Genomic DNA, 20,471 nt, shown 5'->3' on the forward strand with positions numbered 1-20,471 from the left:
CTGTCATACATTAAGAAAGGAATGATTACATTTTGGGCAAGTAAATAAAATTTCAAAATGTTATAAGACACAAGCTTGACTTGTTCACGTATGCAACAATGTAAGAAATGTGAAAATATTTCAAGTACTTATCGACCATCTGTGGTTTTGTATCTTGTCCTTCTTTCACTTGCTCTCTAGGTGTTCAGTTGTTTATTATTCTAGCCATTTCCAGGAAAAGGCACATGGGACGTGGCATTTCCACAGGGAGGTGGGGGATGGGATGGAGAGCAGTTATGGTAAACTGTAAGCTCAGAATGTAAAACTTTACTCTGGAAGCTTAAGGAAGAAATTGAGGGTTAATTTCCAGATTCCCTAAGTACAGTTGACTCTGACTATGGATCTCCTATTTAACTGTGCAATTATTCACCCAAAGCCACAGCTGTGCTCTAAGCACACCTTGAAGAAAAGGCGCCATTCCTCATGGAAAAGAAAAGCCTCCTGAGTGTTTGTGTCTCCTAACGAGTCAAGCTCCCTTCTGCTCTCACCTATCCAGAAGAACCCCAACCCCTTTCCTTTCTTCTGTTTAAGGGTTGTCGAGACATTATTAAGTGTCAATTCAGTTCTGGACAGCTTATATACAAAGGGCCAATGCAGCTGTTCACGCAGAGGCCAAGGCCTTTTAGTACACCCTACCTGTTGTGTCTGCTGTCTCTGGATTGCTCTCACTTTGGGCACAGGGCTTTCTCTGGAGGAAGAGGACTGCTGTCTGGACCGGCTCCCATTCTGCACAGGTTCAGCCACCAGGGCTGCAGATGCCACGGACATGCTCCCCGTGCTACGCAAGGAAGCGCTGTGTGGCAGAGAAGGGGGTGCTTTGGCTCGGGCACCCAGCCCAGATTGGTCCAGTTTTCGGATTTGGGACTGCCCAGTACTATTTTGTCGTGGCAGAGCCAGAGGTATGTGTCTGTCTGGTACAGTGTGCCGCCTGGAGAAGTCCTCACTGTGTGAGCTTCTTTTGGTGAAATCTTCCATGCTGCTATTGCTGGGTCCACTGAGTTTGAAGTCTTCACTATTGCTTTGGCTTCGAGAACTGGCAGTGCTTAGGTTCTCCAAACTGGAATCTGCAGAGGCCTTTGGCATTGCTGGAACTGGGTTGTTGAGGTGATAGACAGGGTTCTGGAATGACAAGGGCTGGAGACTTCCTGGCTGGTTCAGGGCTGGGTGCAGGGGTCTTCTCACTTGAGGTGCACTCTGGGGAGTGCTCTGGGTTTCCCGAAGCTGTTTTATGCTAGCTACCTGGGTTATAGAGAGCTGGCTTCCTGCAAGGCGCATAGGCACATCAAGCATGACAGATGCATGCTCCACCTGAGCAGTGTGGGTGTCCTGGAGGTCCATGAGGGAGATGCTCCGACCGTTAGGAAGGCTGTTTTCCTTTTCATCCTTTTCAGAGTACGTCATGCTCTGGGAGGAGGCTTGCTGAACCAACAACAGCGTCTTTCCTCTGAAATAGCTGTCTGTGTTATCCTGGCTTGGAGACTTTAGTTTATGCAAATCACTGTGGAAAAAGAATGGCCCCTTAATTACTCTTGAAGCAAATTCAACATAATTAATAGTTCTTCCGTTTGGGCATATGAACTCTTCTGAAGTTTCACAGGTTCAATGTGGAAGTAATATTTCTATAGAAAATCAGATTTCATCACAATTCTTAGAATAAAATCTAGCATTGCTAGTTTTCTCTCAAAAGTAGAAATAATATAACACTCATTGTCTTCTACTTTTACTGAGTTAGAACATTCTCCCAAATGTTCTAATTCATATTTAGTTCTGTCTAAACCTTCAAACCTTGCCAATTCAGAGCACAAAGTCTAAGGCTCAACGTTTTATTGACTCATACAAGCAGACATATACATAGAACCATAAAATGGTTTCAACTGAGGGTCTAGAGTAGAGGCTCTCAACCTATGGGTTGAGATATGCAGATATCCTGCATATTAGATATTTAAATTATGATTTCTAACAGTAGCAAAATTACACGTAAGAAGTAGACCACTGGTCTAGAGAGTGGGAGACAATATGAAAGTATGAATTTTATAAGAGCCCTTCATCTTCTATGAAACATGAGTGATCTGTGTATACTTACATTATAAAGTACTACAGTATCATCCTAGAAATTAAGAAATACTGTGTGCACTGTGACAAATAACTGGATTTATCTCGTGATTCTTTCTTTTCAGTTGCTTATAAATTTAAGTTACAAACTTAAAAAATAAGTTAAATAGGTTTCTGCAAAATCAAAACATTATCTGTTGGGGAAGCAGCGTTCAAACTCTCTCCTCCATACCTGTCAGTGGGGTCCTCAAATATTTTCTGCAGTCCAGAGGAGAGGCTTCCACTGACATTTGGACTGGAGCTGTGTTCAGCGAAGCGTCTTAGCTGCTGCTGTATTGGCGTGGGGTTAGTCAGAGACTTGGTAATATCAGCAAGAACACGAGGGAGAGGTCCCAATTTTGCCACAGTTGCCTGTAGGAAGGAATTTTCACCCTAATTGGACAATAAGCATTGTGATATCCACAACATATTGTTTTGGGGACAATGATGCCCATTGATGGAAGGATGTAGGTTGGAGGGAGGGTAGGTATTGCATATGGGAGTGGCAAGTTCATAATGCATTGTTATGGAGCAGCGGAACCATGGCGTCGAGATGAATGGAGGAGGCGGAACAAGGTGCAGTAGACATTGAGGAAAGAAAGAAATAGAAATTAGGATTATGCAAATAAAAATTAAAAGACATGCTCAAAAAAACAAACTATTGCCATTCCGACTAAAATATGCATGCAAAGCACACTAAGGCTTTGAGTGGCTACCAGACCAAGACGGAGAGGGAGATTGAAGAACCAAACACCTTCTAACCAAAAGAAACGTCAGGATCAGACGATGGCTAGTGTGATGAGACCTCCAAAGAAGAAGGACTGTGTGAGGGAAGCATGCCAACATACAGGAGGTGCTGCACTCAGGGCCGAGAGAGCAGGGTGAGCGGTTAGTTTACACCACAACCACCACCCACTCAGTCTTGGGAACCTTGACTCACTGCCACCTGAGTCGTCTGCTCAAAACCAACCAAACCAACCGAACCAACCAAACCAAACCACACCAAACCAAACCATACCAAACAAACCAAACCAAACCAGTAAAATCATATCATTTTCTACTCTTCTCATATGTCTAGATAAACTTCTAGTTCCCAGGACTAAAGATTAAAAATGAAGAAATGCATTTAACACAGGAAAATTTGTTAAAAGACTTTGATCATGAATAAATGAGACCTATTTAAAAAATTATTGCATTAGTATCTTATTGATGTAGCTATCTAACAACTTTTAAAATAATTGCTTTAGTAGTCTGACCTGTCTCGGAACTCACTTTGTAGACCAGGTTAGCCTCAAGGTCAGGTAGATTCACCTGTTTGTCTTCCGAGTACTGGGATTAAAGGTGTGTGCCACCCCATCCAGCATTCCTAACGGGATTCTTATCCTCATGGATTCGCATGGAAGACTCAACCAGTATGCAGTTAGGCCAATAGTCATGGTTGCCTGTAGGTATTATTTAGCATCTCAAAGATCAGTAAGATTGTGTGTGTGTGTGTGTGTGTGTTTGTGTGTGTGTGTGTGTGTGTGTGTGTGTCTGGCAATCAAATCCAGGGCCCTGTTCATAGCAGGAAGGTATTCTTATGGAATTATACTGTATGCATTTAGTGCTAGCATTCAAACCTGAGGTCTGTGCCTGTCAGGCAGGCCCTGACACTGAGCTACGTGCTCCAGTCAGCAGAGGACTCTTCTGCTCTGTCTGAGTGCAAATGTCATCTGGAAATTGCCTTTACTTGCTCAAGAGTGCTAAGCTAAGATTCATATAAGGAGAATTTACTGTCCACATAACTTTAACTTAATATCTACCTAGCATTTCTCAAAGTGAAGATGTAGTTCTTAAGAACAGGAATGGTTAATGGTTTTATAAACATTTTAAGTACCAGTTGACATACTCCTATCATATATTTATTCTAGAAAGTAAAATTTATTAAAGTTTATTACTAGGCATTATTATATATAACATTTCCTAGATGAGGAAAATTTAAGAAAACAAGTCTTTATCACAGAAAAATAACAAGGATTACTGAAGTACTTTCTATTACAGAATCTACTTCTCTTTGTTAAGATCCCAGAATGAAGAAAATGATTGGTATACTTTACATTCAGTTATTAAAATAATGAAGTCCATTTGTCATTAGAAAATAAATTATTTTTATATTCTTAATTCATATTGGTTGATAAAGAAAACATCCACATTTTTGGATTCTATGTTGGTTTCAGTGGTAAAAATGATATCCAAGTCTGACATACATAGTAGGAAAAACAACTTCTAAGTGGGATTAACTTAAATATGATGAACAATATTTTATAAATCTGTATTTTTAAAAAAGATCTTGTCCTTAGAAATTACCAGATGAAGTTTCTCCCACATGAATAAAGATGCACACTCTAGTATTTGGTAATAGTTTCTAGGCAAGCTTTCAGACATGTATATATGCATATACATATACATATATATACATCAGCAGGGTATACATGTATATATATGTTTCAGATATGTATACACATGCACATACCTGAAAACTTTCTTTCTATAAATTTATAGAAATGTTTCCTTAGCTCATATAACTAAGCATTTGCTAATGATACCATGGCTCTCTAGGAATTTTGGTTGTGCGTCACTCACTCAATGATAATCATTTACTTTTAGATGTCTAAAGTAAGTAGGGCTGCTTAACCAGCAGAAGGCTGTGTGTTATCATCATGGATGATTGCTAGAATCTGGACACTAAGGTTCTGCATCTCCCATTTCCCATGACCCTCCCTCTTACTTTACCTTATCCAGTTGGGAAACTACTTCCCAAAGCAAGGAATGTAAAACTGACAGCTCTCTGCCCAAATCAATGTAGCCATCGAAGCCTGGGGTGTTTGAGATGGTGTCAGGATTTGAGATCTCCAAAAGGAACCGCTTCATTCCACCCCATTCATGTTCTAAAAAATCATTCATGAATGCCATGTATTCCTCTTTGTTACCAAACCTGAGTTAGGCAAACAAATAAGAAAGAACAGAGATTAAGAAAAGACATATTAACATTTTAAGTTGATTTACAAATAGGTATAATTTCTTTTTATTTTGTGATAATGATTTTGTTTCTTTAAGTGATAACTGCTACAAATCCCCCTCCCCAGCAAACTTTTATTTAAATCTTACATAACTCAAGCTTTATAAAAAGCCAACATAGTTGAAAATTTGGGTTCTCCCTCTAAAGCCTGTAGTATCCAAAGCTTGAACAGTTAATTTAAAAATAAGTAAAACAAGACAACAGAACCCTGCAGCAGATCTTGCTGCAATATTAAAAAAAAAAATCTAAGTCAGCTTAATCTTTACAAAAGTTATTTTAGCTCAAAGGCTACAAAATCAAAATTATCTTAATTCTACAAAGAAGGGAGAGGGCTTCATACCATTTTAGAACTTCATCTTTTTCTCATTAAATTTGGCCACAAATCAAATTTCTGTGTTCCCTTCTCAGGAAATCCTCTTGAAGAAGAGGCCGAGTACAAACTCGGAAGAGTGACTGCCTAGCCAGTAGGAAAGTGTTCTGTTATAGTGTGCAAAGAATGTAGAGTTCAGGGTTAGTCTCTAGAACTTAGATCTGGACCTGGAACGGGATCTAGAACAGGACCTTGAAGCTCTTTTGGCGGAGTGGACGTGGACCAAGCCTTTGAGGGTAGAGCAGGCAGAGGCGAATGGGATCGAGAGTGGATCCCGGATCTGGAGTTTGACTTAATATCTCCTTTTCCATTTTCTTTGGGGGACCGAGAACGTGACCTACTTCGTGACTTCCCATACTTAACCTTAGATCTGCTTCTTGAGTATGAATGGAAACCCCGATCAGACTTGGGCTTAGATTTGCTCTTTGATCTGGATTTCCTGCCCTTTGGTGGGATGGGGATCGACCTTTGCTCTGAAACCTAGATGGGGAGCGACTTTTTGAGATACTTCGAGATCTACTGTGGCTGCTTCAGAGACTCCTACCCCGAGATCATCTTCTAGACCATGATCTGGATCTACTTCCAGAGTAAGAGTGCTTATGGCTTGTTTGTGATTTATCTTCAATAAGCTTAATATTTCTGTGCCATCCAGTTTATTCAAAGCACACTTCATGTCAGAGTAGGACTAAATTCAATTACACCCTCATTTGTTCGTTCTTTGTGAGCATCTGCATAAGTCCCCTCTCCTTGCCGCATAAAATCCTTTAAGTCTTGCCAACTGCAATGACTAGACAGATTTCTACAATAAATCTGTATTCTGTAGAACAGGTGGTCCATATTTGTCTCTGCCAGTTCTCTGCCTGCTGTAGCCACTTCCACCACTGCGGCTTCCGGTTGAGGCACAGCATGGGCCTGGGCGTGCTCCACGATCCTGCGCTCGCCTCGCTCACAGTAACTTGCTGTTCAGCTCATAAATGGCATCGTCTGCATCACGGGAGTCCTCGAATTCCATGAAATCATACCCATTTTTAAGGTCAATTTAGAGGAGGCGGCCATAGCCACTAAAAAGTGCTGGATATCCTTTTCGCAGACGTTAGCTCAGGAGTCCTATGTAGATGCGCGGCATGGCTGTGGTGGGTGTTCTCCTGGAGGCTAGCTGAGGGGCGGGCGGGGGTAGGGGCGCTGCCCTGTGGGTGCAAAGGCCCGAACACGCGCCTCACACCGCAGCTGCGGCTGAGTCAGCCACATAATCGAATTTACTTTTTAGTGTTACTTTAATTCATGTTGAAAAATCTCAAGAGTAGAAACTAAATGCTTTTTTTTTGGCCTTCAAAATTCTCATATAATATAACCCCTAGTTATTTACCAAATGCCCATCAAGACAACTGTCAATTTAACTGTTTTCAGTTTCCAAATATATTCCATAGTAGTCTCTTCTTTATCCATGGTTCATAATGAAGACCTCCAACTGATGCCTGAAAACTACACATATGATGGGACGCTATATTTTACTCTATACCATGCACTTATTAAAAACAAAAACAAAACCCCAGGAAGACCACCCTAAAAATGACTTTAAAATTTTTCTTTATTTAGCACATTCAAACTGCCAGCAAAACTATTCTGTTTTTGGGGGACTATTATTAAGTAATAAAAGGTTATTTTAATATAAGTATTATGATACTTCATTAGTTAGCATAAAAACAAGGCGTCTATTAACAGGTGGCACCTACTTCATGGATATATAGAATAGGATGATTGATATTCTGGGTTGAACTGAGCTGGACTTCATGAAATGTTTGCTACTTAGAATGGTGTGTTTCTAGAACTTCCCCTTTAATATTTTTGGACCAGAGTTGATCACGGGTAACGAAAACTGTGGACTGCAGTTCTTGTACAAGGGGAGACTGTATAGAAGTGGGCTCTTTTCCAAGTCTCTGCTCTTTATTTTATGGGAGAAGAAATTTCTGTCCCTTTAGATTTTGTCTATGGTTCAGAAATGAAGAGCACTAGCTGCTTTTCTAGGGGACCTAGGCTCCACTCCTAGCACATTCATAGTGGCTCCCAATAGTCTCTCACTGGAGTCCTAGAAAAATCCAGTGTCTTCTTCTGGACTCTGCAGGTACCAGAAATGCATGTGGTACACAAACATACATGCAAGCAAAACACCCATACATATAAAAATAAATAAAAAATTAAAAAACTGCAAAATAATATATGAGAAGGCAATCTGCTTAACTGACAGTTGTTCTTCCACACACTGTTGGTATAAGCTTGTGTATTTCAATATTAAATATACCTGTAATCAATTTTGCAACGTGTGAAAACTTTTCCTTCTTTTTGTCCCCCCCCCCCACTCCCTTTGGAGACAGTCTTATTAACCAGTTAACCAGGTTGGCTGTCCTATAACCTATGTAACCCAGGGTGGCCCTGGACTCACAGAGATGTACTTGTTTCTACCTCCTGGTGCAGGCATTGAAGGTGTGAGCCACTGCTTTTAGTTTCTTAACTAAAGTTCTCTAAGCGTATAGAAAAGTTGAAAGAATAACAAACACCCATATGGTTTTCATTTGTATCAACTAACTCCTAGCTTTTGGGGAAGGGAGCAGGTTTGCTTACTTTTTTATTATATAGAACCATTTTAAACTAAATTATAGATGCTACCTCTAACTTAAAACATAAATAAATTTCAAGTGTTGAAAATACTTGTACACATGATGTAAGCATATTACCAGCCTTTTCCTAATGCTCTCACACCTGCATTATTTTATCATATTGCTAAAATGATAGCATATGTATCATTTGACATCCTATCTTTTAATTAGTATTTTAATCTAGTTATTGGCATTTTTCATATCATTGGATTTTTTTATAAAATCACTTTAAATTGTTATAAATCTTTAATAAATGTTTGTACCAGAGTTTAATATTTATTTCCCTTTTAGAAATTTTGACATACAATAAAAACCTAGTAAAGTAGGTATGTGGCTCCCTGGCCTCATCCAAACGCTCAAGTGTTTTTTAAACCAAGTATTTTCAGGGTTAGGGTAGTGGTTTCCCTTACTTGGCAAAGTTGGCCAGGTTCTGAATGACCTTGGCAATAAGAGTTAGTGTCCGAGATGTGCGGTCATCAGGATACTCCTGCATCAGGTTGAAAAGACTGGGAGACATAATGGCTGGGCAAAGAAAACGGAGAAACAATGAGGCACTGATGAGCCGCTCGCTGAGGTCTTGCTTGCCTCGGTTCAGGCACTGCTGCTTCCACGATGCAAACACTTCTTTCAACTCACGAGGGAAGACACTACAGAAAATGGAAAACACACACAAATATAAAAATATAAAATAAATATAAAAGTGTCATGACCCCGCTTTATCCCACAATACCACTGGCCTAGAGCTGAGCTAGGAGGAGGACTCATTAGACACCTAGGGATGGGGATCAGCCTGAGTAGTGGCTGACGAGCTGTGGGAAATTCAGAGGACCAGACGATTTCAAACTGAAAAGTCACCAACCTCTGGATCAGTACAAATTTAGTTTAGCTAAGTGGGAAAATGGCATAAGGTTCCTGACTATCTGGTTGTACACAGCTCGCCATTACATCTCTAAAGGTCAATCACGAAAAATCTTCCCAAAGTCACCATCTGCTTGTGATAGAGAAAAAAAATTATGAATACCTGTTCCACACTAGCTAAGAATTTAAAAAGTAAAAACCAAACCAAACCAAACAGCCCCGCCCTACATCTCCACCCTCTACTCTTAGGTGTTGGGAAGTAGACTGCTGACAGACGGAGAGGTGCTTTAGAGAGGCGGTCACACGTCCTGCTTACAGGGAAGGGTGACATGCTAGGCAGCGCTAAGGAAGGGATTTTGTAGTCTCCTCAAGGCCTTTCCTCGTCTGACTCTCTGTGGAGGACACAGGCTCACCAGTATGAGTTGATGATCTTGCAGAAAGCCAGCTCGCAGCACATCCTCAGGTTGCTCTGATGGTCCGTCAGCTCGCTGGACGAGCACTTGCTGGGGTCCACCTCACAGTTCTCGTCTGACTCGTACAAGGCTTTGATGAACTCCCCTGATCAAAGAGAACAGGAGACAAGTGCTGTAACAATACTCCACCTTCCTAAACAGAAACGGAACAGCCGGGCTCTCCTGAGAGTCTTTCCTCACAGCCCGCATGGGGCGACCATGACGCACCACTGCTTTAGAACCTGACAGCCACACCACCCATGTACTATGTTTATTCTCTCAATCCTGGAAGCAGGGCACAACCAGTCACTAGCATCATCATTATTTATAAAAACAGCAACAATTTGATGTAAAAATATAGTACCTTTTATTGGAAACCTGAAACATATTTAATTATCATGAACTTGTAACAGAGCCCTCCCTAGTAGTTTACGTAACAGCATCATTCCAGGTAAAACCCTCAACCCAAGCTCGACTGAACAGGGACCCAACTAAGGTTTTAGGAGTAATGTTGGTGTCAAACACAGATCCAAGCAAGGTTCTTCAGGCATGCCACTAGCACTGAGGACAGTAATTCAACCTTCCACATACAACGGCAGAATTTCTTCTTATATTTACCTTATATGCTTTCCATGGACAATGGTTTACAAGCATTGGCCAAAATGCCTGTCTATAAAGATATGTGTAATATTCTCTGACATCAACTTCTCTGTTTAACTCTCCTACATATGCTTCTTCAATACCTACTAAGAGTGCATGCTTTATACTCTCTTGTGCATATTTATTCACATGCATATCTCACGTGTAGGACAAACCTTTAAATATTAGGAAGCAGATTTTAAGCATGTTCAAACCCACCCCCTTGAACGACTCTCAGAAAGCAATCTAGGAGCTTACTAGGTTTTTATGAGAGACGGAGTACATAGTTTGTTTTCTTACAGATCTCTCTTTATTAAAGAGAAGTGGACTTTTCAAGATCCTTGTTGAGGTTCAAGAAGGTTACTTCTTGAGCTCAAAAAGGTTTCTGACTTGACATTCAGGTTAGCCATAACAGGTTTTGGAGGAGAACAGTAATTTCTACAAAATAAAGTAGCAAAAGTAAAATAACAACATGCTTTCTGTCAAAATGTTTTCTTTACTGAGGTAAAGAAAAACTTTCTAAAAAGTCATCATGGAAGATGGAAAATGCTGTTTACAAGAAATACTCTTACGACAACAGTGGTTGCATTATTAGCATTAGATCTGTCTTGTAGACTTGTGATAAGGAATCCTCACCCCCATGTGGTACTTTTCTTGTCACTTAGTTCGGCTCCATATAGAAAGTATTATTATGTACAAAATATGCTACTTTTAATAAAGCAAAAATCACTATTAAAACTGTTAAGAATTCCCATAAGATTATGTTCATTTCATGTTTTCACACAATCCGTTTCATTTAAAGGTACATAAATGTAAACTTAGAACTATGGGTTTCAAATATCTCAGTAATAATTGGCCAAACTGGAAATCTAATATTTTGTTGAAGGTGTTCATTTGGGTCACAAATATTCCAGGAAAATACTAATAATATAAATATTAACTATTTTTCTTTCATTCTTCAAGTAAATAGTCCAATAAATTACTCAGGGTCTAGATACAAATTGTTTGTTGTACTAGCACTTTAGGGCCTAAAAGATGAGATACCTTAAAAACATTATTAAAATCCAGAATTGTTTCCCCGTTTGCAGTTATAGCTTGTATGTGATAATGTGAAGTGTGCTGAAGCAATGATGATGCTGTTTAGAATAGGTCTGCACCTAAAAAGACACTTATTTGGAACGGAGTTTGTTGCTTTGTACCAGAAAAGAATAAGAGCCTCAGGGGGCAATCACTGGATCTACATATTTAATTAGTGTGTATCCAGAATGTTTTATATCTTCTTCTTTGAAATGTAAAAAAAATTAATTTATTCATCTGTATTTGCATGAATATAAGCACATATGTGTGCCAATGAGCATGTCTTTGCACATGCAGGCCACAAGAGAGTGTCAGATTCCTGAGGGCTGGAGTTATAGGTGTTTGTGGGTACCTAGATATTATGTGGGTGGTGTTATCCAAACTGCGGTCCGCGTGATTATTCAGCAAGCAAGTTTTCTTAAATGCTTAGCCATCTCTCCGGCCCCTTTTAGAAAACACTTTTTAAATAAAAAAAAATTAATTTATTTTATGTGTATATGTCTGTATGTGCACTGCCCAAGTGCCTGGTGTCAGTGGAGATCAGAAGGTGACATCAAATTCACTGCAACTGGATTTGTGAATGGTTGTGAGCCCCCATGCAGGTGCTGGGGACCCAATGTGGGTTCTCTGCAAGAGCAGTAAGCACTCTTAACCACTGAGCCATCACGCCAAACTTTCCCCTTTTCAGGAGAAATCTCCTGTACAGCGGGCTGACCACGCACTCATCAAGCAGTCCTGCCTTTACCTTCAAACTGATAGAATACAAACATGATAGAATAAAATACAAACGGATAGAATAAAAACGCCATGCTCAGTTCTGTTAGATGTTCCTATGCAAACCACCATTTTTGAATGTTACCATCATTAACATTCATGTGTAGGCGTGAGTGAACAGGTGTTGATTCATTACTGCTGAAAGGCATTTGCTTCCAACACCAGCATGGAAATTATACCTTCCGAGAGATTTATGTTTCACAGATGGCATTTCTTCTGTGTCACAGACACCGACAAGAAGTTGACTTAAATCAGTCAGGTAAAGGGAGCTAACAGATGGAAGACTTAAGCCTAGATAAAGCAGAGTTTTATTTATTTATTTTTTTCAGTAGAGAGTAATGCTTTCATAAAGATCAAGGCAGCCTACGAAGCTAGATGATATGATACATTATGACAGGCAACTCTCTTTGAGGATGGGTGGATATTAAACTCATGGCCTGATGGATGCCAGGAAAGTGCTCTACCAATGAACTACAACCCTCAGGCCTGATTGGCAGTTTCTAAAATCAAAGAGTTCAAGCAATTTGGAAATAGCACCTCTTTTTTCTATTTTGCTCAAAGTGTATGACATACAACAAAACTTCATTAAGATGACGACAATACAAAAAAAAAAAAAGACGATAATCCAATTTCAGTACGGAGGATCTTATGAGTTAATTGTTTTCATGTTCTTGGAAGCTACAACCACTTTCGTTACCCTAGCCCATACTTAAGTTACAGAATGTTAAAAGAGATCTTTGGTAGGTTATCTGAATTGTTTCCCATGCTCAATGAATTAATTTTCACGCCTTGCTAAGCTCATTAGCTATTTAATTATTCATTATTGTATCAAAGGACTTGATATTCATTTATCATTTTGGACATTTAATTCAGAAATCCCTTTAAGCAAATAGATCTTATAATATCAATATTCTCACCTTCATGTTCACAGAATAGAGAATACTGTTAGAGATGCTTCACTGCTGCCTTTTATTAGATAACGTAAATTATTAAAGCAAGCCATTACATATAATTTATAATTATAGTAAGTACCTATGTAAATGTGATTAATGGTATCTTTTCTAATATCAGTGAAAATCAACTGTTTTTCCTCATAATTCCTATTAGATCTTATATAAAAGCAGTTGAGTATGTTTCAAGGTAACAGAAGTGGAAAAAAAAAAAACCCAATTGTCAGAGTAGGAATTAATTGTTCCTAGAGCAGGCATGCTTCACAGAAACACAGACCTACTTCCTGACCAATCAATCAGCCATTACTTTTTTACCAGTTAGGATTCCTTCCATTTGAATTTTTTTTTCATTTTTCAAGGCAGGGTTTCTCTGTGTAGTCCTGGCTGTCCTGGAAATGGCTTTGTAGACCAGGCCTTGACAGGGATTTCCCTACCAAGTGCTGGGACTAAAGGCATGTGCCACACTGTCTGGCTTCTTTCTTCTTGATTCACTGATGTGAAGCACCACAAGTAATGTTCAACTTGTGAAACAATTTGACAACTGCTTTTTCTTACCATTTGAATTTTTTGTCAAAGGTGGTCTTGGGTTAGCAGAATGGTTCCACGGGCAAAGGCACTTGCTCAATGCTCGATGGACTTTAGCTGGATCCCTGGCACCCAGATAGTGGAAGGGGAGAACCAACCACAAGTTGTGTTTGTTCTCTGTCTCTGTCTTACACACATACATTCAAACATAAGTAAGTCATAATGTAAGAATAAAAAAGGTAGTTCTGGGGATTAAATCTAGGGCATCATGAATACTTAATAATGTGCTACCACTGAGCTGTATCTTCTGCTTCTCTGACTCTCCCTGCCTCCAACATCTGACTATTTATGATTTTTGAAGACTTTATTTTTACTGGACTCAGAAGTGGAAGCTCTCAGTGAGGACAGCCCACGTCTCTTGGCAATCTGCTCATGGAGTTTTTCTTTGGCTTCTTTTATTATCTGGGCCCAAGCTTTAGCATTCTGCCTCCTCCTCATTCCTCGCACTGTGCTGTTTCTCCAGGGCACGGCGTGCAGGACACCTGGAGTGACGAGATGCTGCATCTTGGGGTTTAGTCCTGGGCTCATTACCGTCTTTGTTTAAGGGCTTTCTGACAACGTGTTGTGGACGTCATCACCTTTAGAGAGACTGATGGTTTGCGGATTCTGCTAGTTCTCTTAGGCAAATACCCTTCTCTCCTTTTCTTTTTAACAATAACCACACTGAGAACGAGCACTCAGCTTGGCCTCCACAGTGCATCTGTGAACAGCCATGCTCTTCCAGAATGCCCCTTACATGAGCAGGCAGACTGATTGCATGGGGAGACGCCACTTTCTAGGGAAACCTTGTTCCTATCATTGACTTGGATTGCATAACCCTTCTTTCTACTCTTCACCCAGAGCATCTGCATCCATGTGCTTCTCACAGTAAGTATGAAGTCTGCATCCACTATCCACTTCAATGAGTTTCTGACGTATTCAACTTCACCCTGATACAGCTGACTGTGTAGGAGCCTCCCAGAAAAAGAGCCCTTCCCCAACTCTCTTCCTATCTTCTCTATCAGTGTCAGGGCTGTGTGTCCCTGGTTTTCTCTTTCTGCATTTTTCTCTGATCATTTTTCTTGATTTCTCATTGTCCTTTTACACTCTCAGCAGACATGAATCATGAGGTATGTTTTTGGCTCTTTCCTTTCTGTTTTGGTAATTTCTTAGCTTTAACACTTCTACGGGAATTAGTCTCTGAGTTTTCACACCCTGAGTCTAGATGTTCTCACTTGCTTTCCTACTGAAACACACCCGAAGATTCCTAGAACTTCAGGTGAATACATATAAGGTAAACATATAATTCCCCCCCTTTCAAGCCTACTACTTCCATGATTTCTGTTATGAATCTAATCAAGGGGCTAGAGAGATGGCTAAGCAGTTAAGTGTATGCACTGCCCTTGCAGAGGACCTGAGTTTGGTTCCCAACATTTACATCTGGCAGGCCATAACTGCATGATATCAAGCTGTGTGTGTGTGTGTGTGTGTGTGTGTGTGTGTGTGTGTGTGTGTGTGTGTGTGTGTGTGCGCGTGCGCGTGCGCGCGCGCCTGAGCACCTGCCCACAAGTGCTATGATACATGTATGGAAGTCAGAGAACAACTTGCAGGAGTTGGCTCACTGTTTCCATCATATGGGTCTTGGGAACTAAATCTGAGTCACCAGCATTGGTGACAAGCGCCTTTACCACAGAGTCATCTCACTGTTTTACTCTCATGCTCCCTTTCCACTGAAAGGTTTATTGCATCCTTGATTTTTCCTTCATTTCCAGGCTTTTTATTTCATGTCTCATTCTTTTTTACTTTTATGCTAATCTCTAATTGTCCTTGCAAATCCTCTGCAAAAACACAGGATTTCTCTTGCTTAAGCAGACCTTATCTTATTTCCTCATATTATAAACTCCTTGTGAATAAAAATCCCTATAATCATTCAACATACCTCAATATATATACTATATAATATATGTACTATAACAAACACATAATATCACACACATATGTGGCTACCATTATGTTTGTACAGTACTACATTCTATGTGCAGAGCTAAGAGTATGGAGATACAAAAAATTGCTGGTCATGGTGGCTCATGTCTATAATCCTAGTACTGGGAGGCTGATGTAGGGGGACTGCTATGAAAACAAGGTCGGCTGAGGCTATGACAGACTAACAGTCTACACCACTGTTTTCTTGAAGGAACCCATGCCCACTTTATTATTCCATCATCTTATGTTACTATGCCTTACTCTATCAGCAATGACTTCAATTCATAACCACATCTAGATCTTTAAGTAAGTGGCTTAGTCATCAACAAGTAATGATTGGACAAAAATTAGTTACTAGTTAAAGATCTTAAAACGGAAGTGTAGAACTATAGGGACTATAAAACATTTCTTAATTTCTGAGGAGAGCTTTGAATGCATGATAATAAATGGTAGGGCGATCCTTTGAAGATTGAGGTAATATAGCCATATCACAATATGAATACCCAATAGTGTTAGGAGCAATAGAACACCTCAGTTCTAGTGGTGAAATATATCAATAATATTACATATCCTAGGATCAGAAATGCAAGATTGTGGGATGAGTGTATACGTCGATGGGTTTTCTACTTTGACTAATGTTACAGTGAATGTGTGTGGTTACTGTGCTGGGAAGGACAGTTTATAGTTGAAATCTGAATCACTCAAGTCAGATGAACTAAATGCATGCAGAGTCTGGATTCAATTTGTCTGTCCTAGAAGGTAAACAAAAAGTTAAAACAGAAAGACAAAGAAGACAGATTCTTCCTTTTCCATACCGAGTGCGTCATGAAGATACTGCTGTCCCACCAACTTGAGGTATTCCTCAATGGATTTAGTGGCAATGGTATTTTCTCTGAAGATCAAGACATCATGCTCTCCACAACGATCTACCTCTGACATCACTAAGTCAGTCAGAAAATCCTGGAGGAATAATGTTCGGTCAGAAAGAAAGCAACTGAGTTAAGTAACAACATTAGAAAAGATGGAAATAGCAGATATCCTGGGAACACTGCTTTAAAACTAAGTCACCAAATTCCACGGAAAGAGAAAAGGCAGACAGGACACAAAGCTTATGTATCGCCAGCTGCAAATTTATTTTCTGAATTCCTTCACATTTTCTAATGCACTTTTGAAAATTTTTCTGAATGCATCTCCAAGTTCTCTTCCCTGCCCTGCCCCCACCGTACCCAGTGCACTCTCTCTGCTCCAGTCTCTGCACGCTGCTCTGGTTCTTCTGTCCTTTAGCTCGCTCGCATAGCCTTTCTACATACAACGTCTTTTATTCACTACAAGAAATGTTTGCAAATGCTGTTCGCAGTTGTTCTCCTACCCTCACCTCTGCCATATCATAAAACAAATTTCTAGAAACCTTTAGATCTTAGTTCATATACTGCTTCCTCCTGGACCCAGATTACTCCAGCACCTCACCTGCTAGTCCCTCCTTCGCACACTTCCGTAGTACTATTTTCCATTTTGCCCTCTGCACGTCTCACTATAATCACAGATTTACTGTTCAGTTACTTAATACTGTGTGATCCAGAAACTGAAAGCTCCATGAGGCCAAGAATGGTGTTTATTTTTGTTCAACACATATAGTAAGGACACACTTCAGCATCTAAAAGTTACAGGCACATGTTGGATGCTATTTTATCTTCCCAGTTTTCATCTCCATTTAGAAGAAAGATTACCAAGAAACAGCTGCCAAGTAACTGTACAACATTCCTTGATGTTTTCAGTTCAGATTCAGATTTTAATTCCATGAAGATCTACACTTCACACATTTCTTGAATATCTCCTTCTGTACCACAGGGATACAGTTAGCAGTTAACCTTAATAAACAGTCAGAAAGTACTCCAGAAAGATTCCAGACAAACTTTAGCTAGGCATGATGGTACACACCTGTATCATCCCTTTAATTCTGGGATTTGGGAGGCTGAGGCAGGAGGATCACAAGTTTGGGGCTAGACATGAGTAATATGGTGAGACCATGTTTCAAAGAGAAAACAACAATAACACCAGAGTTTGAATGTGTTGTGGGGTTATTATAGCAACTACATCCATGTTACCTACCTCATGAAAAAAAACAATTAGAAGTAAGTGTTTGCTAGTTCTCCCACTCACTTTAGTTAAAAATCTCAGTCTCTTATAGATCTGCAAATAGGTTTTCTTAAGTCACCCTTAATTCCCTTTCTTTTTCTGAAAAGCTTCTTTTCCCCTTGTACATGGTAGGGACGGACTTAAGGGAGATACATACCCCTTTTGACTTACCTTGGCTCTGCCAGTACTTTGAAGAATGTGTACTAAGGCACACGCCAACTCCTCCTTATTCCTCACACTAATTACTGGCTCAAGAACAGAACACAGCATGGTGTAGTTGCTGGTGATGAATTCTGCAAACTCTTTGTATTGCTCCATAGGCAGTATGGTGATAGTCTGGAAACGTGACTTAATCCGGATAGAAGGTCCTCCTGTCTTTCCTTTGTTGGGTGTGGGTGTACTCACTGGGTACCATTTTTCTACAAACTGGCGACCAGTCACACTGGCAGTGGGGATGTTGACTAGCCCTACATAATTATTCTTGTCCTTTTTTTTCTTTTTTTCCACATCCTTATAAATATGAACGGTGATGCTATGAAGAGGCGGAAGGCTATAGAATTCAAAATGTTCACCCCAGAAAATATTGTCTGCTTTGGTCTTGCTGGTTGTACGAGCAAAGAGGGTATCATCAAGGCACAGTTCGCAGAAATATTTTTTTTTAGGGGCAAGGTCCTTGGCTTCAATGATCCATAAACGGAGAACATTTTCAGCTCGTCTACAATTGTCCTAAAGAGAGACAATGAAGTTGAATTTAAAGCTGACATATCAGAAAGAAAATGTTTTCTTCTCAGAATAATGCTGATTACTAATGGTCCTCTGCTAAGAACAGCCAGCATACAGGAAGAGGAACCCCACCTCACTGCTTAGGATCACAGAGCTCTGCAGAAGAGTCTTGCACTAGTGAGGTGGTCATTAGCTGCACCTGCTGCCAAGCTGGACAACCTGCCTTTGATCCCAGGACACATATGGTGGAAGGAAAAGAAGCAACTCCTGAAGATTGTCCTCTGACTTCCCTACACACACTGTGCTCATCACTCCCATTCTCTGTCTGTCTGTCGGTCTGTCTGTCTACCTGTCTGATACACACACCGTACATAAACAAATAAATGTAATCAAAAATACTTTTAAAAGAATCTTACAGAACCACATATTTTCTGTTTTACTTGGGTTAAAAAATATCAGCATATAAGTTCTCCATAGCCAGCTATATGAGGCTGGAATAATTTCTAGGAAATTACTAAGAAAAAATTAATAGGAAAAAAAGCCGCTAACAACCTTGCCTTCTTCTGGCAGAGCATGTCACCTAGCTTTTTGAGTCTCTGCATTCACATTGGTAAAATGACAATATCATTCTCCAGTAAGATTATTTTCAGTACGATCACGCTCTAAGCCAGATGTGGTGGCACTGGCTTACAATCCCAGCACTTGCAAGGCTGGGACAAACGGCTGCAAGTTTAAGACCAGTCTCAGTTACACACTGAGACCCTGCTTCAATAACGAAAAGTTACAAAGATTTATAAAATCAAGATATTATAACATTTGTCTTTCATTGACTTGCTGCTTACACAGTGATGTATTAAAAAGACTTTTATTGAATTGGTTCTAACAATTTCATACATGTATAATGTGCATTTTAAATTTCTTCTCACCTTCATTATTCCCCTCCTTACAAATTCCTTTTACCACCCCCCCTTCTGAGACCCACTGAGTTTAATCAAGAAAATATGTACAGCCATGTGTTTAGAGTCGTCCACTAGAGCCTGATGGGCTCCTGTGGTGGGTATAGAACTGAAACCTGCAATTGCTCTTCCCCTAAATCTGCAAGTAGCCAACAGTTCAGCAGGGAGGGGTAGGGCCTTTGAGACTCTTGTAAGGCATGACTGACTGCTGACAGGACAGACCCAGCTTTGTGTGGGTTGTTACCACACCAGCTCTGAGGTGATGAGAACACTGGCTGTGTGCTTCTCAATCCTTCTTTAGTGTTCCTGCATTTATACTTCTGCTCTCTCTTCTGACATGGTCCATATATGTCTTAGATGGGGTGGTATAAATGTACTGTTTGTGACGCATTTTTGTCATTCAAAGCCACCATTACCTTATTTGGCTGAACTGTCCTTCGAAGGTTTTCCATCCACTTATCTCTCTCTGAGGCGGAGTTACAGCTAAAGCATTTACTTCCACTTAAGTAGGTGACCTTCAACACAAAGATTAGAGATGATGTAAGACTCTGTGTGTGTGTGTGTGTGTGTGTGTGTGTGTGTGTGTGTGTGTGTGTGAGAGAGAGAGAGAGAGAGAGAGAGAGAGAGATTTATCTTGTAATTTCAATAGTTTAGGGACGTGTTTGGAACTCGAATCTTCCCATGTAAAACTAAAACAGTTGTTTTAGCTTTGTCATACCTTTACTTAAAATTTAATCTCTAAGTAGCATGCATACTTCTGAGCTATGAGAACAAAGCTCATTTACAATTTAGCTTGCCTATGGTTCAGAAAAATACAACACTAAGAAAATTTGACACATCTAAAATAACTTGTAAATGAATATGTTCATTTGAACTAATAAAAGTTAACTAAAAAGTGAAAATGTTTATAAAATCATTGCTTTCTTCTGATTGGTTCATTACAATGCTACCGGAAGGCTACTAAATGAAGTTGAAAAGCATCAGTACAACTCAATCACTCTTTGGAATCCATTTCTCCTCCAGGAGGCAACTAACCCTGATTTCTAGTCATTTATAACACTGGACATAGTATACTATGTCCATAATAAAGTCTACTGAACAACAATAACCTTATTCTTATTAATTATAAAAACATATAAATGACCTG

The 20,471-nt window shown here is 39.9% G+C and overlaps 1 protein-coding gene and 1 pseudogene across 2 annotated transcripts in view; both read right to left on the bottom strand.

Annotated features, from left to right (window-relative positions):
• Nucleotides 1-20,471, bottom strand: part of Rasal2 (RAS protein activator like 2) — a 269,469-nt gene that overhangs the window by 17,129 nt on the left and 231,869 nt on the right. The window contains exons 7-14 of one of the 2 annotated variants that reach the window (XM_032914830.1): nucleotides 19,741-19,839; nucleotides 17,817-18,371; nucleotides 16,325-16,469; nucleotides 9,484-9,628; nucleotides 8,623-8,859; nucleotides 4,903-5,104; nucleotides 2,324-2,502; nucleotides 676-1,537 (exon numbers count right to left, since the gene is read on the bottom strand). In XM_032914830.1, coding sequence (XP_032770721.1) covers nucleotides 676-1,537; nucleotides 2,324-2,502; nucleotides 4,903-5,104; nucleotides 8,623-8,859; nucleotides 9,484-9,628; nucleotides 16,325-16,469; nucleotides 17,817-18,371; nucleotides 19,741-19,839 — 2,424 coding nt within the window. Of the gene's footprint in view, nucleotides 1-675; nucleotides 1,538-2,323; nucleotides 2,524-4,902; nucleotides 5,105-8,622; nucleotides 8,860-9,483; nucleotides 9,629-16,324; nucleotides 16,470-17,816; nucleotides 18,372-19,740; nucleotides 19,840-20,471 lie in introns of both variants that reach the window. The other variant, XM_032914829.1, reaches the window with a different exon arrangement.
• On the bottom strand, nucleotides 5,563-6,684 carry LOC116911064 (annotated as a pseudogene).

This window comes from Rattus rattus, chromosome 10 (assembly GCF_011064425.1).
Source record: "Rattus rattus isolate New Zealand chromosome 10, Rrattus_CSIRO_v1, whole genome shotgun sequence".
Taxonomy (NCBI): Eukaryota; Metazoa; Chordata; class Mammalia; order Rodentia; family Muridae; genus Rattus; species Rattus rattus.